The sequence below is a fragment of the Stenella coeruleoalba genome (assembly GCF_951394435.1).
Source record: "Stenella coeruleoalba genome assembly, chromosome: 9".
NCBI lineage: Eukaryota > Metazoa > Chordata > Mammalia > Artiodactyla > Delphinidae > Stenella > Stenella coeruleoalba.
The window spans coordinates 48810546-48830897 of NC_137155.1; the positions used below are offsets into that span (position 1 = coordinate 48810546).

The 20352-nt window shown below is 35.7% G+C and overlaps 1 protein-coding gene across 2 annotated transcripts in view; it reads right to left on the bottom strand.

The window, feature by feature from the left end:
• VPS50 (VPS50 subunit of EARP/GARPII complex) overlaps positions 1-20352 on the bottom strand; it is a 142189-nt gene that overhangs the window by 23836 nt on the left and 98001 nt on the right. For both annotated transcript variants that reach the window (XR_013829809.1, XM_079931759.1), the window contains exons 18-21: positions 18720-18896; positions 15796-15914; positions 11851-11957; positions 1839-1960 (exon numbers count right to left, since the gene is read on the bottom strand). Coding sequence is in view for 1 of the 2 variants with exons in the window: in XM_079931759.1 (XP_079787885.1) it covers positions 1839-1960; positions 11851-11957; positions 15796-15914; positions 18720-18896 (525 nt within the window). In the remaining variant the exon portion in view is untranslated. The remainder of the gene's footprint in view (positions 1-1838; positions 1961-11850; positions 11958-15795; positions 15915-18719; positions 18897-20352) is intronic.

Genomic DNA, 20352 nt, shown 5'->3' on the forward strand with positions numbered 1-20352 from the left:
TTAGTATGAACAGAAAAAAATCCCTTAACCTAACGCATACACTGTGTCCCCCCTTCCAGACAATGACTTTCTAGAACCCCCAGGACACAATGAGATGCTTATTCTTCCATGAGCAGCAACCATTTAAATTCACTCATACAATTCTCTCTCTTCTGGGAAGGAAGCAGCAGTAGCCATGTTAAAAAGTGCAAGTAAGAGGTAGAGTAAATGCAGTATTCACTCATACAAACTCGCTCATACGCACATTTTGTTCTGGTTCATAGAATACACACTGTTTCTAATACAGCATATGGGTGAACATCCATATAGAAAGAAACCCTTATAATTAACAATATTGTTTGAATACAGTGGAATGGCTTTTACTGAGTCTTACAGGATTAAAAATGCTTTTAATATAAAATATCAGAGTAATGTTTTCTTTAAAACGTAACAGATTTTAAATAAAATATGCAGCATACTTTACAGTGAGCACCTACCTGCACTTGGCTAACTTTCATCAGCTTCTAGTGAACCCCACTGTAAACAAATCTGTGCCAGTATCTAATCAGCTAGAAAGTCACATCCAAAAGCACTCAGTTCCAAAAGTTTCTGACGGACTCTACTTGAACACATCTTATCAAAACTGTGGTTCAGAACTGTTTTAACTAATATGATAGTCACAAGTCATGTGTGGCTATTTATAGTTCAAGATAAACTAACTAAAATCAAGTACAATTGAAAATTCAGTCCCCAGTCATACCAGTCACGTTTCAAGTGCTCAAAAGCCACTTATGGCTTATGGCTACCATATTGGACAGTACAAATATAGAATATTTCCATTACTGCAAAACTTCTCTTAGACCACACTGGTCTAGAGGCACAGTCCAAGAAGACAGAGTAAAGCTCATGTAGAAGACTAAACGATCCTGACAATTGGCTAAAACTCCAGAATGTCTTTCTTCTTTAGTATTTATTTATTGAGAGTGATGGATTAGTACATATTTTAAAGCAACATAAATTCTGCAGCAACTTAGTTTCTGATTATATTAGTATTCTTTCTAATTTTGCAGAGTTAAGAACATAGGAAATTCAGATCCCATATTAAAAGATCATGTCTTTGATATACTTGTAATCACAGCAAGACTATGAACATTTATATGATGAATGTAGTTATCCATTAAAATTCACAAGTTTTTGAAAAGGTACAAAATATAGTATGTGAAAAGTTAGTATTATGAGTATACTTTTATACGAAAAACTGTCAAACATGTAGGTGAACTACATAATAATTCCCAAGTAACAGATCAGTTACCTGCTTAATACTGTGCTGTTCTCCTTAGGAGTAGAAAAAGATAAACTCAACAAGAGCTTCGGAAACACAAAAAGGAGGTGCAGGAAAATTAATTCTGTGGCAGGTTCAGTTCAAAGATTTTCAATTATTTTAAATAAATATTTGCCGTTATCTTCTGAATGTAGTAGTGCCTGCTAAGGTTGTTAGCCAATATTTAAAATGTCTCATTTACTGTGTAATAATTACACACTGGGCCAGATTTAAACAAGGCAACCTGCACATTTTTCATCACCAAAATATGTCAAGGTTAGAAACTGATGCTGTACTTTTTCTGCCAAAAATTTGAATAACATACAATATGTTTATCATATCAAAGCTTAAAATTAATGTATTTTAAATAAGGTGATGGGGTACACAAAAAGCTAATATCAATAATGTGTTGGATTTTTTATGGATAATTTCAAAGTAATATTATTTATGTATTTTATACAGAGAGAATGAATTTTACATTTACAAAAACAAATAAATTTTAAAAGAAACAGACTCCTCCCCCAAAAGGTTGACTTACTGAATCATTCCGACCAAAAAAGGTATATATTGCATACAAGTAATAATCAAATAGCTGAGACATGAAATGGATAACATCAAAAGCAATTGGTTTAAGAATGTTCATCATCTGCATATATTTACCTGAAAAGAAAAAAAATTAAATAGAAAATTAAAATCTGTTAGTCTATAATTATTAAGAAACCATAAAATTACTTTACCAAAATATTTTTTTAATGAAATATTACATTCCTCAGTCACACCAGCCATGCCTCAAGTACTCAACAGTCACTTGTAGCTAGTGGCTACTGTACTGGACAGCACTGATACGAACAGTTATACCATCTTGGAAAGTACTACTGGATGGCACTGATATAAAACAATACCTACGAAGATTTTTCATATCATTATATTTTACTGTTTGTCTTATATTTATGGAACTCTTAAACTAACTCTTCTACAATGACACTGTACAAACAACACAGTTCCTCATTTCTTGGAGATTCCATTTCAAACAATGTCTTCAAAAATGTTTAGGTGTAATAAAACAAAAGACAATGTACTTGAGGAAGAGTGGGGTCTTTTCATAAGCTTATACACACATAGCAAAAGTAAAAAAACAAGAAGAAAAAGGACACGTGGAAGACACTTCCCATTCCCCTGAATCCTAGCCCTATGAAATCTAGTGTCAGAGGCTAAGAACATTTCTTTATCACTACATCACTGAAGAGCTCAATACTCGCAAAGTGCCAAGAACATATCTTCCTCATTCCTTCCTTTGGAAGATGCCAAAATTACACTCTTTTTCCTCTAAACATATAACACAGTTACAGAAAAAAATTTTAAAACCAAAATGCCTGCATTCATAAACTTGTTAATGTGTTTGAAGGGTGCATGGGAGATGGGCTGAATCAAATAATAAACAATAATGAGTCCCTAATTGTTTTTTTTTATAGGAAATAATAGGGAAAGAAGCATATCTATAAAAAAAATGCTCTTCTGCAGAAGATATTAAAACAGGCCATTTGTTTTATTTCCAAATGAGCAAATAATTCAGGTGCTGGCTCTACTTTATGTAACTGCTATAAATTTTAAATTGGTACTATTGAGGACACCAGGATTCAAGAGAAAACACATTAACTGCAGTAGGAAAAAATGACAAATTTACTCTAATGGAAATGTCTACTATCAAAACCATTTCTTTATTATCTAAGAACTCAGTCCATCCGTCTTAATTTACATGAGAAATGATTCTAAATAATAGATGGTTAGGAAGACATACACATCGTAAAGTAAAAACTATACAATTTAGATTCTGTTCTTATTCCTATTTACAAGTCTTTTGTTTCAGAATCATTCTTTGTAATTATTTCACATAACCAGACATTTAAAAAAATATCTCAAAAAAAACATCTCAATTGAAAAAAATTTGATAGTATGCTCCTAGAACATTCTGGATCACTGCAGATATTTCATTGACTGCAAACATATAGCTATTTAAACTGTAACTATTTACACATTAAATAATGTGATACTGTAAAGGAAAAAAATGAAAAAATGTTATATTACTTTTATCCATAAAAGAAAATTTTAAACAGGTGAATAGTAGAATGAGGAAGGATGCAAACTTCGGGGTTGATACATATCCAGAATAAAAAGCTCCTCTCCATTCCTAATAAGATGAACCACTGTTCATATAATTCATCTTAAGAAAGGATATAAAAATGAATTCTTAATAGGTAAAAGCTGTTTTAAATGTGCATTCAGAAGGAAAAAAAAAACTAGATGGTCCCAAATGCTCTGAAAAAAATACATAATTATATTCATTCACTCATTCAATACATTCAACAAACACTTTTTGAAAGCTTACTATGTTCTTGGCATTGTGTTAAGCCACAAGGAACTACACAGAGTCTCTGCTCTCTCACAGAGCTCCTTCCATGACCTTAAATGGTCATACGTGGAAGGCAGCCATTGATAAGCAGGCTGCTAGTATATTCAAATACAGAAGAGTGAGAACTCTGTCTTTCCAGTTCAAGAGGGCAGAGTAGGCCTTTGGAGGCCTGAGGGAACTTATGCACCCCCTCAGACTTACTGAACTAAAAGAGAATTTTACAATGAATTAAAACATCTATGAAGAGAAGTGGGTGAGAAGGTAACAGCAGGTAGGTATGATCACCAGAAAATGAGAAATCTCAAAACATTTCTAGACTAGGGGTTGGCAAACCTTTCCTGTAAAGGACCAAAGACTAGATAGTTTAGGCTTTGTATGTCATTCAGTCTCTGTGGCAGAGACTCATCTCTGCTGGTTTCTGTTTCAACTACTCAATTCTGCTGTCATAGCACAAAAGCAGCCACAGACAGTATGTGAACAAATGAGCATGGTTGTATTCCAATAAGACGTTATTTACAAAAACAGGCAGGCAGATTGATTTGGCCTGCAGGCTATAGTTTCCCAACCCCTGTACTAGATGACAGACAGTAGATGGAAACAAGCTGATGGAAAAATGCAAAGAGAACCACAAAGAAGGTGGAAGCTGTCCGATAGGATGTGACTGCTTAGAAGCAGCAGCTACAGCAAGAGAACAGGAGCAAGAAATAGGGCTGAGAAAGGATGGATTAATTGAAGGTCTACATATGGGACAAACTACCTGTCCACATGCCCCCAGTTACTGTTCCTCCCCAGCAGTTATTACCGTAGCCCCCCACCACCCCTTATTAGCAGTTTCAGTTACCCACGGTCAACCTCAGTCCAAGAATATTAAATAGAAAATTCCAGAAATAAACAATTCATAAGTTTTAAATCAAGTGTTGTTCTGAATAGCATGATGAAATCTCGTGCCATCTGGCGCCATCCCTTTGTCCCGCACATTCTGCCCATTAGTCACTTAGTAGCCATCTCAGTTATCAGATCAACTGTTGTGGTATCTCAGTGCTTGTGTTCAGGTAATCCTTATTTTATTTAATTATGGCCCCAGAACGCAAGAGTAGTGATGCTGGCAATTCAGGTATGCCAAAGAGAAGTTGTAAAGTGCTTCTTTCAAGTGAAAAGGTGAAAGCTCATGACTTAATAAAGAAAGAAAAAAAGTCGTATGGTGAGGTTGCTAAGATCTGTGGTAAGAATGAATCTTCTATCTGTGAAATTTGGAAGAAGGAAAAAGAAATTCATGCTAGTTCTGTTGTCACACCTCAGACTGCAAAAGATACAGCCACAGCGATAAGTGCTTAGCTAAAATGGCAAAGGCATTAAATCTGTACAATAAGATATTGTGAGAGGGAGACTACATTTACATAACTTTATTATAGTATATTGTTATAATTTTTCTATTTTTATTATTAGTTTTTGTTGTTAATTTCTTCCTGTGCCTAATTATAAATTAGACTTTATTATAGGTATGTATGTATAAGAAAAGACATAGTATATATAGGGTTTGCTACTATCTGTGGTTTCAGGCATCCACAGGGGACATCTTGGAACATATCCCCCACAAATAAGGGGGGACACTACTGTAGAGGCTGCCAGAATTTTCCCACAGACAAAAACAATAAAACCCCCTAGGATTCCTCTTCAAAAGAAATAAACAAGCCCACCCACCCCCCAAATTGAGCAAACTTAAGAAAATAAATTAGAAAAGCGAAGGTTTCTAGTGTGGATATTGGCACCACAGATTAAAATCTATCTCATTCTGGGAATTTAGGGATCTGTCCCCATAATGTAAAGGCTACCAATAAATCCACCCAGACCTGCCCTACTCTATACATAAGTTCCTAGTCAGCATTCATTCTAAGGAGAAAGAGGCAGCTCCAACACAATTCTAGTTACTTAGCAGAGAACACCCACTATGGCTATATAGGCCTTCTATTTTAGGGAAGAATAATCAAACATCACCAGGCCCATGAGGAAAATTCAGAGACTGAACGTAAAAAGAAAAGCTGGTCCCAGAGAAAATAAAATAATTGAAGGTAAGGAAGAGAAATACAGTAATTACATAAAACCCTATAAAAGGTGAATATGGCAGGAAAAAACACAGATTATAAAGGGTTCTTAAAGATTTAAAGTCATTAAAAATGTGATTTTTTAAATAAAAAATTAAAGAAATGGGAAAAAGGAAGTCTCCCAGAAGGTACAGCAAAAAGAATATAGAAAAATATCAGAAAAATATTAGAAAAATATGACAGACATAAAGGGCCAACCTAAGAGACTAAACACTTGAGTAAGGGAAAATCAAAGAAAGAGATTAAAGAAAATGGGGATGTGGAAATCCTCAAAGAAACAGTAGTATCAGTCACAGCTGAGGAGCACATGAACCTTCAGATTGAAAGGGTCATGAACTACCCAACACACTTAATGAAAAAGAACTCACACATAGATACATCAATAGAGAATTTTGAAACATCAAGGGAAAAAACACTAAAAGGTTTCAGAGAGAGAGAGAGAGAGAGAGAGAGAAAGAAATTCACATACAATAAAATGAATAGAACATTAGAAGTTTTAACTTTCTGAGGAAAAGTAATATTTAACGGCAATTCTATAGCCAACTAAACTGTCACTCCCTGAAAGAGCAGAATAAAGACATATTTAGACTGACAATGATTCAAAACATTTCCTTCTTATCACCCTTTTCTGGGCAATTACAACTAGAAGAAAAACAAACAGAAACAAACCAAGAGATTGCCTTCACACTCCTGGTAGGGAGCAGTGGGTGGGTGGGAGACACCTGCTTTTCACCGCAAGCTCTTCTTTACTATTTAATGTGTTGCTGTGAGAGGTGCTACCTTGATAAAAAAATAGAAGCATGGTTCTAAAGTTAGCCAGCCTAGTTGGAAAAATGTGGTCAGTGGCTCAAGATATGGTTCAGATGCATACCACCCTCTCTCTTCCTCTCCAGAGTTCCCTATAGAGGGCACAGAGAGAGCAGTGGACACAGCATGCTTTGGGAACACGGAGGAAGGTTACCTAATACATAGCCCAGATAACCACAAGAGATGTCTCTTCCCAAATTACAAACTGTGAGAAGTTCTCCTCCTGCCTCCAACCTGTATTATAACCTTGCTGAACTCTGTCCAGGGATTAATGCTACAGATGTCCTCCACTGGCTGTGAAGCATGAAAGTTAAGAATGTACTGGCTCTAAGATCAGACAACCTGGTTCTGCCACTTACCAGCTGTGTGACAGACATAAGGCAAGTTATTTATCTCTGAGCTTCAATTTAGTTTGTAAAAAGGGTACTATGAAGAATTCATGAGAAAATTCATGTGAAGTGTTTACATAGCATATAATAAAAGAGTAAGAAGTCTTAGCTACCTCTGCTATTATTTTAAAATAAATATACTTATGATGAATGCAAAAAGGGAGAAGTATATACAGGATGTTACGTGAAGGGAATCTAGCCTAATCTAGAGATGAGGAAAAGCTTCACAGGGGAAGCACTGTTTAAACTCTCATCCTTTGCAGCAACATGGATGGACCTAGAGATTATCATACTAAGCAAAGTCAGAGAAAGACAAATATCACACGATATCACTTACATGTGGAATCCAAAAAAATGATACAAATGAACTTATTTACAAAACAGAAATAGACTCACAGACATAGAAAACGAACTTATGGTTACCAAAAGCGGGGGAGGGATAATTAGGAATTTGGGGTTACAAACTACTATATATAAAATAAATAACAAGGACCTACTGTATAGCACAGGGAACTATATTCAATATCTTGTAATAACCTATAATGGAAAAGAATTTGAAAAAGAAATATATACATATATATGTATGTATATATGTATGTGTGTATATATCTATATATAACTAAATCACTTTGCTTTACACCTGAAACATTGTAAATCAACTGTACTTCAATTAAAAAAAAACCCTCTCTCACCCTAAATCTACACCATGAGTCCTTATACTCAAGGGAAAGAGACACAGAGGGACTGGCAAAGAAACCAAGCAAGTAGCAGCATGGATGGACAAGGACTACAACCAAGAGGAACAGGACGGGGCCTGACTTACTAGCTCATCGTAGGAAATGCAGAGAGAGGAGCGTGATTACCACAGGAAAGGCGGCCCAGGGGAATTCAGTCAGTGAGCCACAACCCCTATGCAGAGGAGGGAACACAGGGTAAAAAGAAGTGCTGGAAGTGTGTGTGTGTACACACAAGTGCATGGGTCGGGGGTGGGGGTGAGAGGTTCCTTCCGTCGTGGATTATTACAAGAGAGGAGCAAAAAGTGTTTCTCTGACACTCAGATTTTACAAATTAAGTTTTGTCAGTCCAGTGTATACTGAGCACCTACAAAAGCGAAAAGCACTTGGCTGGGTGCTCTATATGCTGCAAAGATGACAAACTCTCTCCTCATGTAGGAGCTGACAATCTGATGGGGCAAAAGCAAGAACAGAATCTGAGCTGGAAGGACATTCGTTATCCTTAATACAGTGCACTAAGTTGAGAGATCATCAACGGGTATAAAGAGCACATAAAGGCAAACTGGAAATGCTATAAATGAGGAAGGAGACTTGGAGGTCAGGAGTTTTGTTTATACCTCAGGGTATTTTAATTTTTAACCATTTTCATGCATTACTTTTTCAATTTAAAACACTCCATGATAAAATAAAAATATCAATGCCCCACCTAAAAGAATGTACCAATGAAGGAGATTTCTTCCCTCCTACTTCTGTGTTCATCATATACACTGCAACTCAGCCACAGTATGACTAAATATCCCTTATGTACATATTCTGGTTTAATGTTAAGTCCTGTGCATGTGCTGGTGTGTATTTTTTCCAACTGCTAAAGTAATAGTTTTGTTGTAAGGTCTGTAGGTTTTACAAACATGGGTTTCGGCAACCTATCTTCTGCCCCTCAGACCTATCACACCTGCTCAAGTGAGAGCTGCCTCCTTGGATACCAAGGCTACTTCAGTGATGAGACACATTCCCTAAAATTTCTCTGTCTCTGTCTGCAAGAAATCATCAGGCTAACAGGATTTTCCTTTTTCACAAGCAAGCATTCTGATTGGTCCTCTGCACTTGTGAAAAATGCCAAGCCTTCAGATTTAGGTACCACCTGGGGCTGGGAAGCCCCATTAACACTCTTTTGTTTAATATCTCCTAATTATGCCAAATAAATATCACTTAAAAACAACATTTTGAATATGCCTTTAATGTTCTAAAATGTGTCTCCCAACCACTGAGTAATTAGTTCCTTCATCTTCCCAGGCACCAAAAATTAATCTATCTTATTCACACAACTGTACTTCTGGCCTTGTAGGAAGAGACATTACTTTTGTCAGTTTATAGTCTTCAAGCACCTCTATGCAATAACAACCGTGGTTGGAATAGTGCATTTACTAGTTGGAGACCCCTTAGTGAGTGGTCCCTTAAAGTTCTATTTTATGAATATGTACAATACGAAGATAAAGACATCCCAGGGAGAAAGTGGTAGGCATGAAAGTCTACTGGGAAATAATGGCAGCACCTACTCCCAGCCCTAAATGGAAAGACATGAAAGTTAAATTTTCATACTAGGCCTTGTTTCCTAATTGCAACTCTAGTAAAAGATCTAGTGGGAAGAAGACTGAAATGACAACGGTCAGATTCTCTTCCCTGAGTAAGGTTTTATTCAGGACTGCTCTGGCTTTATATGGCTGATTACCAAAGGCCCATAAGAATGCAGCTTTTCTGTTTCTGTAAGTCCACTGTTAGAAAACAGTGTCCACTGTGTGGGTCAGTAATCCTTATATAAGAATTCGTTGTTACTGTCTTCTGAACTTAGCACCAGCAGCACACTTCTGTCATTATAATACCCCTTCTTAGATAATGAGAATAGCACAAGGCATTGTTTCTTCATTTCCTTATGCCTATCAAGAAGTGAAGATTTGGATTTGTCTGCACTGAACTGAATAAAACATGACTTCCCCCTCCTCAATTTTGTTGTGGCTTTATATCTGATTTAAGTGAATGTATGTCTTTTACAGTAAAAAGCAATATGATGACCTCTAGTCCGTTTTGATCTAGGTAAGGAAAAAAAATTATACAACCACTTAAATGTGGTTGATTGTATAATTTTCCCCAATTATCTGCTCTTCCCCACCTCCACTCTTGTAAGAGGATTATGCATCCTTGTCCACTGCCCTGGACTGGTTGTGCCTTCCTGTGACAGAAGTACAAGTACACTTCTCTCTTCCAGTCAAGCCTGACTTGCTATGACCAGTGACATGTCAGGGTGGCACATCAGAGTGGCAGCTTTAAGAGTCATAACATGGTTCAGCTCTACTCTTCTCCCCAAATCCCAGATTGGTGCTACTTTTTCAGCCTGCATCTCAGAATGAAGACATACATGGGGCAGAACTAAGATGATCAGGAGTCAATATGCATCATGATAAACCTCTGGGTTGAAAGCCACTGATATGTTAGGGTGTTTTGTTACTTCAGAATAACCGAGCAAAAGCTGACTTCATTCAATTACATCTCAAGCGTGTATCCAGACACCGAAAACTACAGTGAGTACCGAAGACTGAGGAGGATGACAAGGACTTTGGAATATCCATCAGTGAGGACCATATAAGGCAACTGAGCACACTGACCCTGAAGAATGGACTGGGGAAGGGGAAGTACAAGGAAAGGAAGGACAGTATACCTACCACCACATATCTGAAAAGTGACCACATGGAAAAGTAGGAGAAAAAAGTATAGACTTACTCTTTTTGCTTTTAAGGGCATAACTAAGACCAGAGGGTAGAATTAGAGACAGAGACAGAAATAGAGATTTTGGTTTACCATGAGGACAAGATTTCTACCAATTAAATCAGTCTAATAGCAGAATGAGTAGTCTTCCAAAGTAATATGCTTCCAGCAATTGTAAGACATAAAACAGAGGCTAGATGGCCACCACATATCAGATGCAGTAAAGAAAGAAATGCTCATTCTATGGTAAATTATACCAGATGACCTCTTCAGAATTCTTCTAATTCTGATTCTGTAAATTCTAGAGACTAACTCATGATGCTAGGTTCAGTTAGCATTCTTGGATAAAGAAGGAAAGCTAATTCCCCAGCAATAATCAGCCAAACAATAGCTCTTTAGAATCTGTCATTTTTCTGTGTCATAAAAATACATAATTTTTCTTTTCTGCTCAGTTCATTATTATAATTTTCCACACTATTTTCCCTAAAAGAAAGTGGGACTTCTTTAAAAAGTCTTCTTTATCCTATTCATTAATGAAATTTAGAAATTATCTTCAGGAACACAGACTATTTTATCAGAGCTAAGAGTAATTAAACCAGGCAACAGGAAATTATCATCTCCATAAACAGAAGACAGAGATCTTTACAGAAAATCACTAAGATTCTTGACTGGTATAGATGACTTAATTAACATGAGAAGACATCTCTATAACTTATTTGTCAAATGTACAGACCTATTTGTGAAATACAAAGGTTGAGATAGCATATAAAATTTTGAAATACTGATATTAAAAAATCCATAACATCTTCAAACCTAAATATTTCTTACGGCATTTCTTCATGCTATTTGCCTTCTACAAAATCATCAATAAAGGTCTTATCTGTAGTAAGAACATTTCCTATGGTGTGAACATTTAGCTTATAGAACTCTTGTGTCTGAAAATGCCAGAAAACCACTAATCACTCTGCCTATCTGACAAGAAGATTGCAAAGATCAATGAAACAATTAAGTACAAAATATTGTGCAAATATAAAACTGGTATTATCATCATCCTACATGTACCTCTAACTCACAGAGAATTTTTCCACTACATTTCTATTAATTGGAATATTTTAGGAAAAGTGGAAGATACAAATTTTAAGTAGTTAACTAAAAAAGAAAAACTGACATTAGTATTAGTATTATACTATTTGGAACAATTAAGATGAGAAGGCACTGACATATGACCATCTTAAATCATTCACTGTGGTGGGCCCTGGAGTACCCAATGAAAACCCATTTGGTAACAAATGTAGACTAATTTAACTGCTATAATAATGTTTTTTTTTTTTAAGGTGTAGCTACTTACCAACAAGTCTTATTACATTCAGTGTTGTATTTGTTAAGATGGGTGCATTCACTTTATTTAGACTGTAATCTGATTTCTTCCTGCTTTTTAGAGTCTCTCGAGAAACGCTTAATATGAGAAAACAAAACAGATTTGCAGTTAGGGTTGTCAAGTAGTAAATCAATAAGTAACTCAGCTTAGGATCTAATTTGCTAATTAGTTACTGAAAATCACCAATTAGTTACTGAAAATCTTACCACTTATTGGCTGGGGATATAGAGATTATCCTCCTGTCCTTACAGAGCTTACAGTCCAGAGGGGAAGAGAAATCAGTAAACAGAGAAATAAGGTACTATAATGTATTTCTTTGGTTCTCAGACATTAGTTAACAACCATTAAAAGAAGCTATGTCACTATATTGTAGCAATGTTTTCTTAGGTCAGTCTCCCAAGGCAATAGAAATAAAAGCGAAAATAAACAGATGGTACCTAATCAAACTTATAAGCTTTTGCACAGTAAAGGAAACCATAAACAAAATGAAAAGACAACCTATAGAATGGGAGAAAATATTTGCAAATGATGTGACTGACAAGGGCTTAATTTCCAAAATATACAAACAGCTCATACAACTCAATAACAAAAAGACAACAACCCAATCAAAAAATGGGCAGAAGACCTAAATAGATACTTCTCCAAAGAAGACATAAAGATGGCCAACAGGCACATGAAAAGATGCTCAGCATTGCTAATTATTAGAGAAATGCAAATCAAAACTACAATGAGGTATCAGCTCACACCAGTCAGAATGGCCATCATCAAAAGTCTATAAATAATAAATGCTGGAGAGGGTGTGGAGAAAAGGGAAGCCTCTTGCACTGTTGGTGGGAATGTAAATTGATACAGCCACTATGGAGAGCAGTATGGAGGGTCCTTAAAAAACTAAAACTAGAGTTACCACATGGTCCAGCAATCCCACTACTGGGCATATACCCAGAAAAGCCAAAAGCTCTAATTCAAAAAGATACATGCACCCCAAATGTTAACAGTGGCATTGTTTACAACAGCCAAGACATCGAAGCAACTTAAGTGTCCATCAACAGATGAGTAGATAAAGAAGATGTGGTGTATGTATACAATGGAATATTACTCAGCCATAAAAAAGAATGAAATAATGCCATTTGCAGCAACATGGATGGGCCTAGAGATTATCACACTAAGTGAATTAAGTCAGACAAAGACAAATATTATATGATATCACTTATATGTGGGATCTAAAAAATAGTACAAATGAACTTATTTACAAAACAGAAACAGACTCGCAGACATAGAAAACAAACTTATGGTTACCAAAGGAGAAGTAGGGGGGGATAAGCTGGGAGTGTGGGATTAACAGATGCATAAAAATAGATATAAAATAGATAAACAATAAGCATTTACTGTATAGCATGGGGGACTATATTCAATACCTTATAATAAACTATAATGGAAAAGAATTTTTAAAAAGAATATATATACACATATATGTATAAGCAAATCACTTTGCTGTACACTGAAAACTAACACAATATTGTAAATCAACTATACTTCAATAAAAAACAAATAAAATAATAAACAAAAAAAGAAGTTATGTCACTTAAAAAAATGTTCTAGGAAAATTATACATCAACTGTACCAAGCATCCTGATTTCAGACCTACAAATATGAAAAATACCTTCCTTAGAATCTGGATTAGGCATAAAGTATAATGGTAAAGTCTGGAGTTGGGGGGCAGCACTAGATTCAAAGAAAAAGTAGACGTTATATGGTAAGTACAGGAAAAAAGGGGACAACATGTAATAAGATCGGAAGTAAGAGAACAGAGTACGCTTAAAGAAGCGCAAGGAGCTGACAGTGGTAGCCTGGAGAATGAGTGGGCAGAGGGAAATGTGATAAGAAAGGAGGTAAGTAAAGGCCAGATCACTGAAAGGAATTGAACCTCATGATTATAACGAGTATGAACCATATCTTAAATGCAGTGGTGAGCCATTAAACATTTTAACCTGGAAAATAACATGATCAAATTTGTATATAAAAGAAAAATCTAAATTTGTATCCAAGAACAGATTAGAAAGGGTTAAGACTGGAAATGGGAAGTCACGGTAAGGAGGCTTATTCAATAATCTGGCCCAGAGATTTCTGCATGAACTAGGATGGTAGCAGTGAAATACAAGAAATTTTGATAAATTCAAGAGACACTTAGAAGTTGGAATTGATATAACAGTCGACTGGTTAACTGCAATCAGTAGTTTACATGGTGTATATTTCTTAGGGGTAGGTTAAAGACAGTTTAAGAGGCTGCATAACCCTACAAAGAATGCCAGGACATACACATATAGTGGCAGACGTTTGTTCATTTCAACTTAATTAGACCTTTCCTTTTAGTAAAAACATACTCAAAACATCTAATGAAAAAGTCCAACAAAATAGTTCTATTCAGTTCATAATGGATCATAGATGTAGATAATTAAATACCACATATTTGTGTAAATCAATGGAAACAAATTTCCCCAATTAAAATATCCCCAATTATATGAGTTGTTCACTTTTGAGGTGAGAGATTACATCAATCAGGGTATCAAATCAATCAAGTATTCACTAGGTACTTTGGGGGTAAAGGGTAGGGAAGACTATACTTAAATCTATCATTAAAAATAAAGTATTTTTGTGGTCACTCAATATCTGATACTCAGTCATGAAACTACCTCACTCACAAATCAGAATCAGGCCCAATTTAAAGAAGGTGACAAAAATTCTTATACAGTTATCACAGTTTTTGAAGAAGACAGTTTATCATAAAACAAAACTCGAGTACAAAAATAGGAACCTTAATAGAAGGCTCAAAATATCAATGACATTGGGAAGATTTTTCTGTATTTACTAGATTGAGGCAGCAAAGCCACATACAAAACAAATGACTATTTTCCTCCTTGAGAAAAAGGAAATCAATGTGAAACATAAATTGATCTATGTGAAGCATAAACCGCCTCCAAAGGCGGCACTTATTCTATAAATCAAAAGTTTGTTTTTCTGCAAAAACCACTGATCTCTAGATTAAGAGCTCTTGGGTTATGCCCATTATCAAAAAAACTACATTTTTAGCCTTCCAGGAATCATTTTTAAAATACATTAATTTCTCAGGGTATGTGCCCAGTAGTGGGATTGCTGAGAGTCATGTACCACAATGTTCACTGCAGCTCTATTTACAATAGCCAGGACATGGAAGCAACCTAAGTGTCCATCAACAGATGAATGGATAAAGAAGATGTGGCACATATATACAATGGAATATTACTCAGCCATAAAAAGAAACGAAATTGAGCTATTTGTAATGAGGTGGATAGACCTAGAGTCTGTCATACAGAGCGAAGTAAGTCAGAAAGAGACAGACAAATACCGTATGCTAACACATATATATGGAACCAAAAAAAAAAAAAAAGGTTCTGAAGAACCTAGGGGCAAGACAGGAATAAAGATGCAGACGTAGAGAACAGACTTGAGGACCCGGGGAGGGGGAAGGGTAAGCTGGGATGAAGTGAGAGAGCGGCATGGACATATATACACTACCAAATGTAAAATGGATAGCTAGTGGGAAGCAGCCACATAGCACAGGGAGATCAGCTTGGTGCTTTGTGACCACCTAGAGGGGTGGGATAGGGAGGGTGGGAGGGAAATGCAAGAGGGAGGAGATATGGGGATATATGTATAGCTGATTCACTTTGTTATAAGGCAGAAACTAACACACCATTGTAAAGCAATTATATTCCAATAAAGATGTTTTAAAAAAAAAACAAACAGTAACTTCTGTCACATGACACTATAACCAAAAGAAAAGTTTCATGAGTTTTTTTCCTTAACCTTTCAAGTAAATCCTATATGTTAAACGTGCAACATAAAATGAGAAGTACCATAAATTCCAAGAATAAGTACCTTTTCACAGGAGCATCGCCTGTCTGCTCATCAACATAATCTTGTTTTAGTTCCTCAGGAACATCACTGTCACTGTCATACTCCTGATAGGCACTTTTTTCTTGTTCATCAGATTCATACTGAAAAGAACACAGTATATTATTCAACAATGGGCACGAAGAACCAACCTTTCTTGGAGTCTTTCAACACAGTAAAAAAGTATCCAATTTTATAAGAAGTACATTACGGATGAAAGTTCTTAATAACTGAGCTTTAATTTTGCCATCAAGAAATCATATTAACTTTCCATTTTCTTCGTTATCATCCTACCTTAACCAGCTCAAAAGAAAATACAAACATTATATTTCAAATGCTTATAAATGCCCAAAAGAATCTCCATATAAACAAATGAAAACAAACACATACCCTGCTAGACCTTAGAACAGGAAAAGAGTGTTTATTTGATTAAAAAAACTCTTCCTTCAAGTGGTTTCATCCTATTTATTTCCATTTTGCTAGTTCATTATAAAAAGCTTGAGAATACAATTCTGGTACGCTGGAAGTATTAAGTCAGCTTAATTAAACACAACACACATGCTAATATTCTATCTAATTCATTATGATGAGATTTAATTCCAAGGGCAACTTAGAAAATTAGGCTTAGCACCTATGGACTACTGAGAGCAAGGACAAAAATGGTGGACTTGCTCTTGAGAGGAAGAGTGCCTTTTCATCTTTTTGGCACCATGGCCCAGTGCCGGCAAGGGACAAGACAGTGGAGTCCATGCACAACAAAGGAAGCAGTGGCAGTACCACCATCATCATTGCTGATTAGTATTATAAACTAATATGATTAAATAATGGCTAACATTTATTGAGTTTCAACCAAGTACTGGGCTAAGTGCTTCCATAAACTGTCTCACTGAATCTTCAAAACAATTCTATGAGGAAGTTTTGTCCCCATATGCCAGTTGAGGAGACCAGTATAATGACAATAACGGAAGAAGTCAGTCCCCCAATTCAACAACTATTTTTTAAGAGTCTAAAGCATTACAACAGGCTGTTTTAAGATGTGGACCCTGACCCTCAGGACTTATGCTGTACCTGTGAAGATTATATCACACATTAATAACTACAAACAAACATTAGAGATATTCTCCCTCACTTGTACACAATGTGATCCTGGTGGCATTCAGAAGGGTGTTCTACACAAACTAGGGTCAGTTCCACAGTACAACAGATCCTCATTTCCAAGGATTCTTTATTTGCAGATTTCCCTACTCGATACAATTTGTAATCCCAACATCAATACTTCATGACACTCCTTGGTCATTCACGGATATGTGCCATGTGGAGTGGCAAACACTTTTGAGTCACCCTACATACATGTTCCCAGCTAAGAGCAAGCAAGGCGACAGTCTACCTTCTTATTTCAGCTCTCCTGCTGTAAGCAAGTGCCCTTTTCAAAGTCTATTTAGTGTCACATTCTTAAAATTTTTGTACATTTTGCTGGTGATTTCACTGTTCAGAATGCCCCCCAATCATAGTACTAAAGTGCTGTCTAGTGTTCCCAAGTGCGAGAAGACTGTAATATGCCTTAAGGTAAAAATACATATGTTAGATAAGCTTCACTCAGGCATGAGTTACAGTGCTGTTGGTCATGTGTTCAATGTTAACGAATCAGCACTATATTAAATTAGGTGTCTTTAAGGAAAAACACACATAAAACAAGGTTGTGTATGGACCAGTTGGTGAAAATGTTGTGACCAGAGGCTTGCAGATACTTAATCCCATATTTTGCTTAAGAACAACGGTTCTGTATTTGTTAATTCAGAGTTCGTGCTTACTTTATTGAACACAACTGCCAGAAATAATGAGAATCAAATGCTATGCGAGATTTAAATTAACAAATCACCAGTGCAGAGGGATATATTATTTCAAAAATATTGGAATGACTTAATTCCTTTCAGTTTAGTCTACTTTATAGAGGCAAAATGTCACAAAGAATCACTAAATTATAATTTTAAATATGGTTCTCTATGGAATAACTTCTACTTCATGATAAAACATGATAGTGGTATATTTTCATGACAATATTTTTAAAATTATATCTTCACTTAATAACAAAAACAAACCAAAAATATGGAGACAAATTCAACAGATTTTTGTCAAACCCAAACAGTTTTCACTTCAACTTCATCAAATCTGAAATAAAAATTATACCTAGTCCCTCTGGAAATTAAATACTGTAAAAACGCCCTACAGGTAACTGTGAAGTAAGTATTTCCTCATTGGAAATATGGGGAAACTGAGGGTCACAAAATCACAATAACTTGCCAAGATCCACACAGCTAATCAATAATAAAGGTCATATTCATTCATCTGCCTGCAAACCTTTCCATTAACTCACACTACTTCTAGTTTATACTGTTTTTTGAGCTGCTCAGAGTGCTGTTAAAACATTGTATTCCTAAATCCTCAAAATATCCCTGCCAGGTAATTAAACAAGACATTACCCTGTTTCAGTTAAAAGGACATGGAACAAAATGACTTCCTTAGTTACCCAACAAGTGGCATTGAGAAAAAAGTGCAGATGATCTATTCCTTCATACATCTGTCTATCCAATAAATCATATAATTATGCAGTGAATAAACTATGCTCCTACTCAATTAGTAACCTGGTAGGAACATAAAGTAATCTAATAACAGCATAAAATAAACATAAAGGCAAAACTTATCATTCAAAAGGACAATGTCAACAAAGCATACTGGAAAGCCATACATTACCTGTACAAGTAGTATTACAGGTGTCTAAGTATATAGGTAGGAAGGTGGGTGGTAAATGTATGAATAAATCTAGTCAATTACCTTGCTCATCGGGTACAACACGCTCAATACGAAAATCCCACTAACGTTCCACAGTATGTTTTAAAAGCACCACATACCCCATTAGAAGCCAGGACGTCTTCTGTTTCTTCATCTTTGTGGTCAGCCTGAATTTCAAATGGATTCCCACCACTACAGTACTGCTCAAACAAGGTTACCATTTTTGAGGAAGTTGAGGATGGTTGCTTATTGGGTGAAACTGATGGGGAACGTGACTGTTCCATGAATTTAAATTCCTAGATGTTTAAAAAAAAAAAAAAGGAGTCAGATCCCTTTTAGCCACAACAATAAAATTCAAGTACATAAACATATTCCATCAATGCAGATGTAGTTAGTATAGAAAACAATCCTATTCTTTAGGTTATTCTTTTTTTTTAGGTTATTCATTTTTAAATCTTGCAAGTTATCTGAAAGCACAAACTTGGACATACATGTTCAAAGGTTTTCCTAAAGACAACTCAGTCGCTGATGTCACTTAAAACAGTGTTATCTGCATCAAGCTGCTTTTGGCTTACTTTATGGAACTCCACAGAAAATTTTTTTAAATAACTTCAATTTGAATGATAATTCTAAAAATTTTTACACAACAGCAAAAGTCCTAGTAGAGTACAGTTTTAATAAAGTCATTCATAAAAACTAATTGTTGTTAAGTCAAATAGCTTGCACCATTTGAGATAGTCTATGTGAATACATTGAAATCCAAGCATAAAAGATATACCTTTCTTTGTTATATTGATGTCTATAAACTTTCATTTATTTTTCTTCATATACCAAGAAGCTGACAACAAAAATACATGCTGAGGTCAGATGATACATCTTCTAGTCCTAGCTCGACTTTAATCCATTATATTCCATTAACTTCCTACATAATATTGGGAATGTCCCCTGATTCCCTATGCCTCCATTTCCTCATCTGTAAAATGAAAGGGTCGATCTAGATCAAAGAATCACAAATACCAAAACTAGAGAGTTATAGCACCCAGTCCAAATCACACACTTCTCAGATGAGGAAACTGAGGCAGTCCAGAGGGATTCAGGTCCAAGTTCAAGATTATACAGCTAATTAGAGGAAGAGATGGAATAATGGCTAAAGTTCTTTCGAATTACAAAACTCTTGATTTAATGATTTTTAACAAAAATTTAGTACACATTTTTCTTATACTTTTTAATCATTTTAATATTATTCCCCAATTTAAAATTTTTCATATTCAGAGATAATCCTCTTTAAAATTACATTGGTTTACTAAGTTTCAAATGATGTGTTTAGTTTCTTTTTAAATTGCAGCTACACATTAAATCAGATCCACAATAATGCTTAAAAATCAGGCCATTACGGGCTTCCCTGGTGGCGCAGTGGTTGAGAGTCCGCCTGCTGATGCAGGGGACACGGGTTTGTGCCCCAGTCCGGGAAGATCCCACATGCCGTGGAGCGGCTGGGCCCGTGAGCCATGGCCGTTGAGCCTGCGCGTCCGGAGGCTCTGCTCCACAACGGGAGAGGCCACAAGAGTGAGAGGCCCACGTATCGCAAAAAAAAAAAAAAAAATCAGGCCATTATTTTAAAAATTCTAAACAAGGGGTGACTATAAATTAATAGGACAAAAAATTTTTAAAACAAAATCTACAGGAATACATGTGTCAAATGAACACTATCTCAGCTGTAAATAGCTTTCAATGTAATTACTTTTTTCCCCC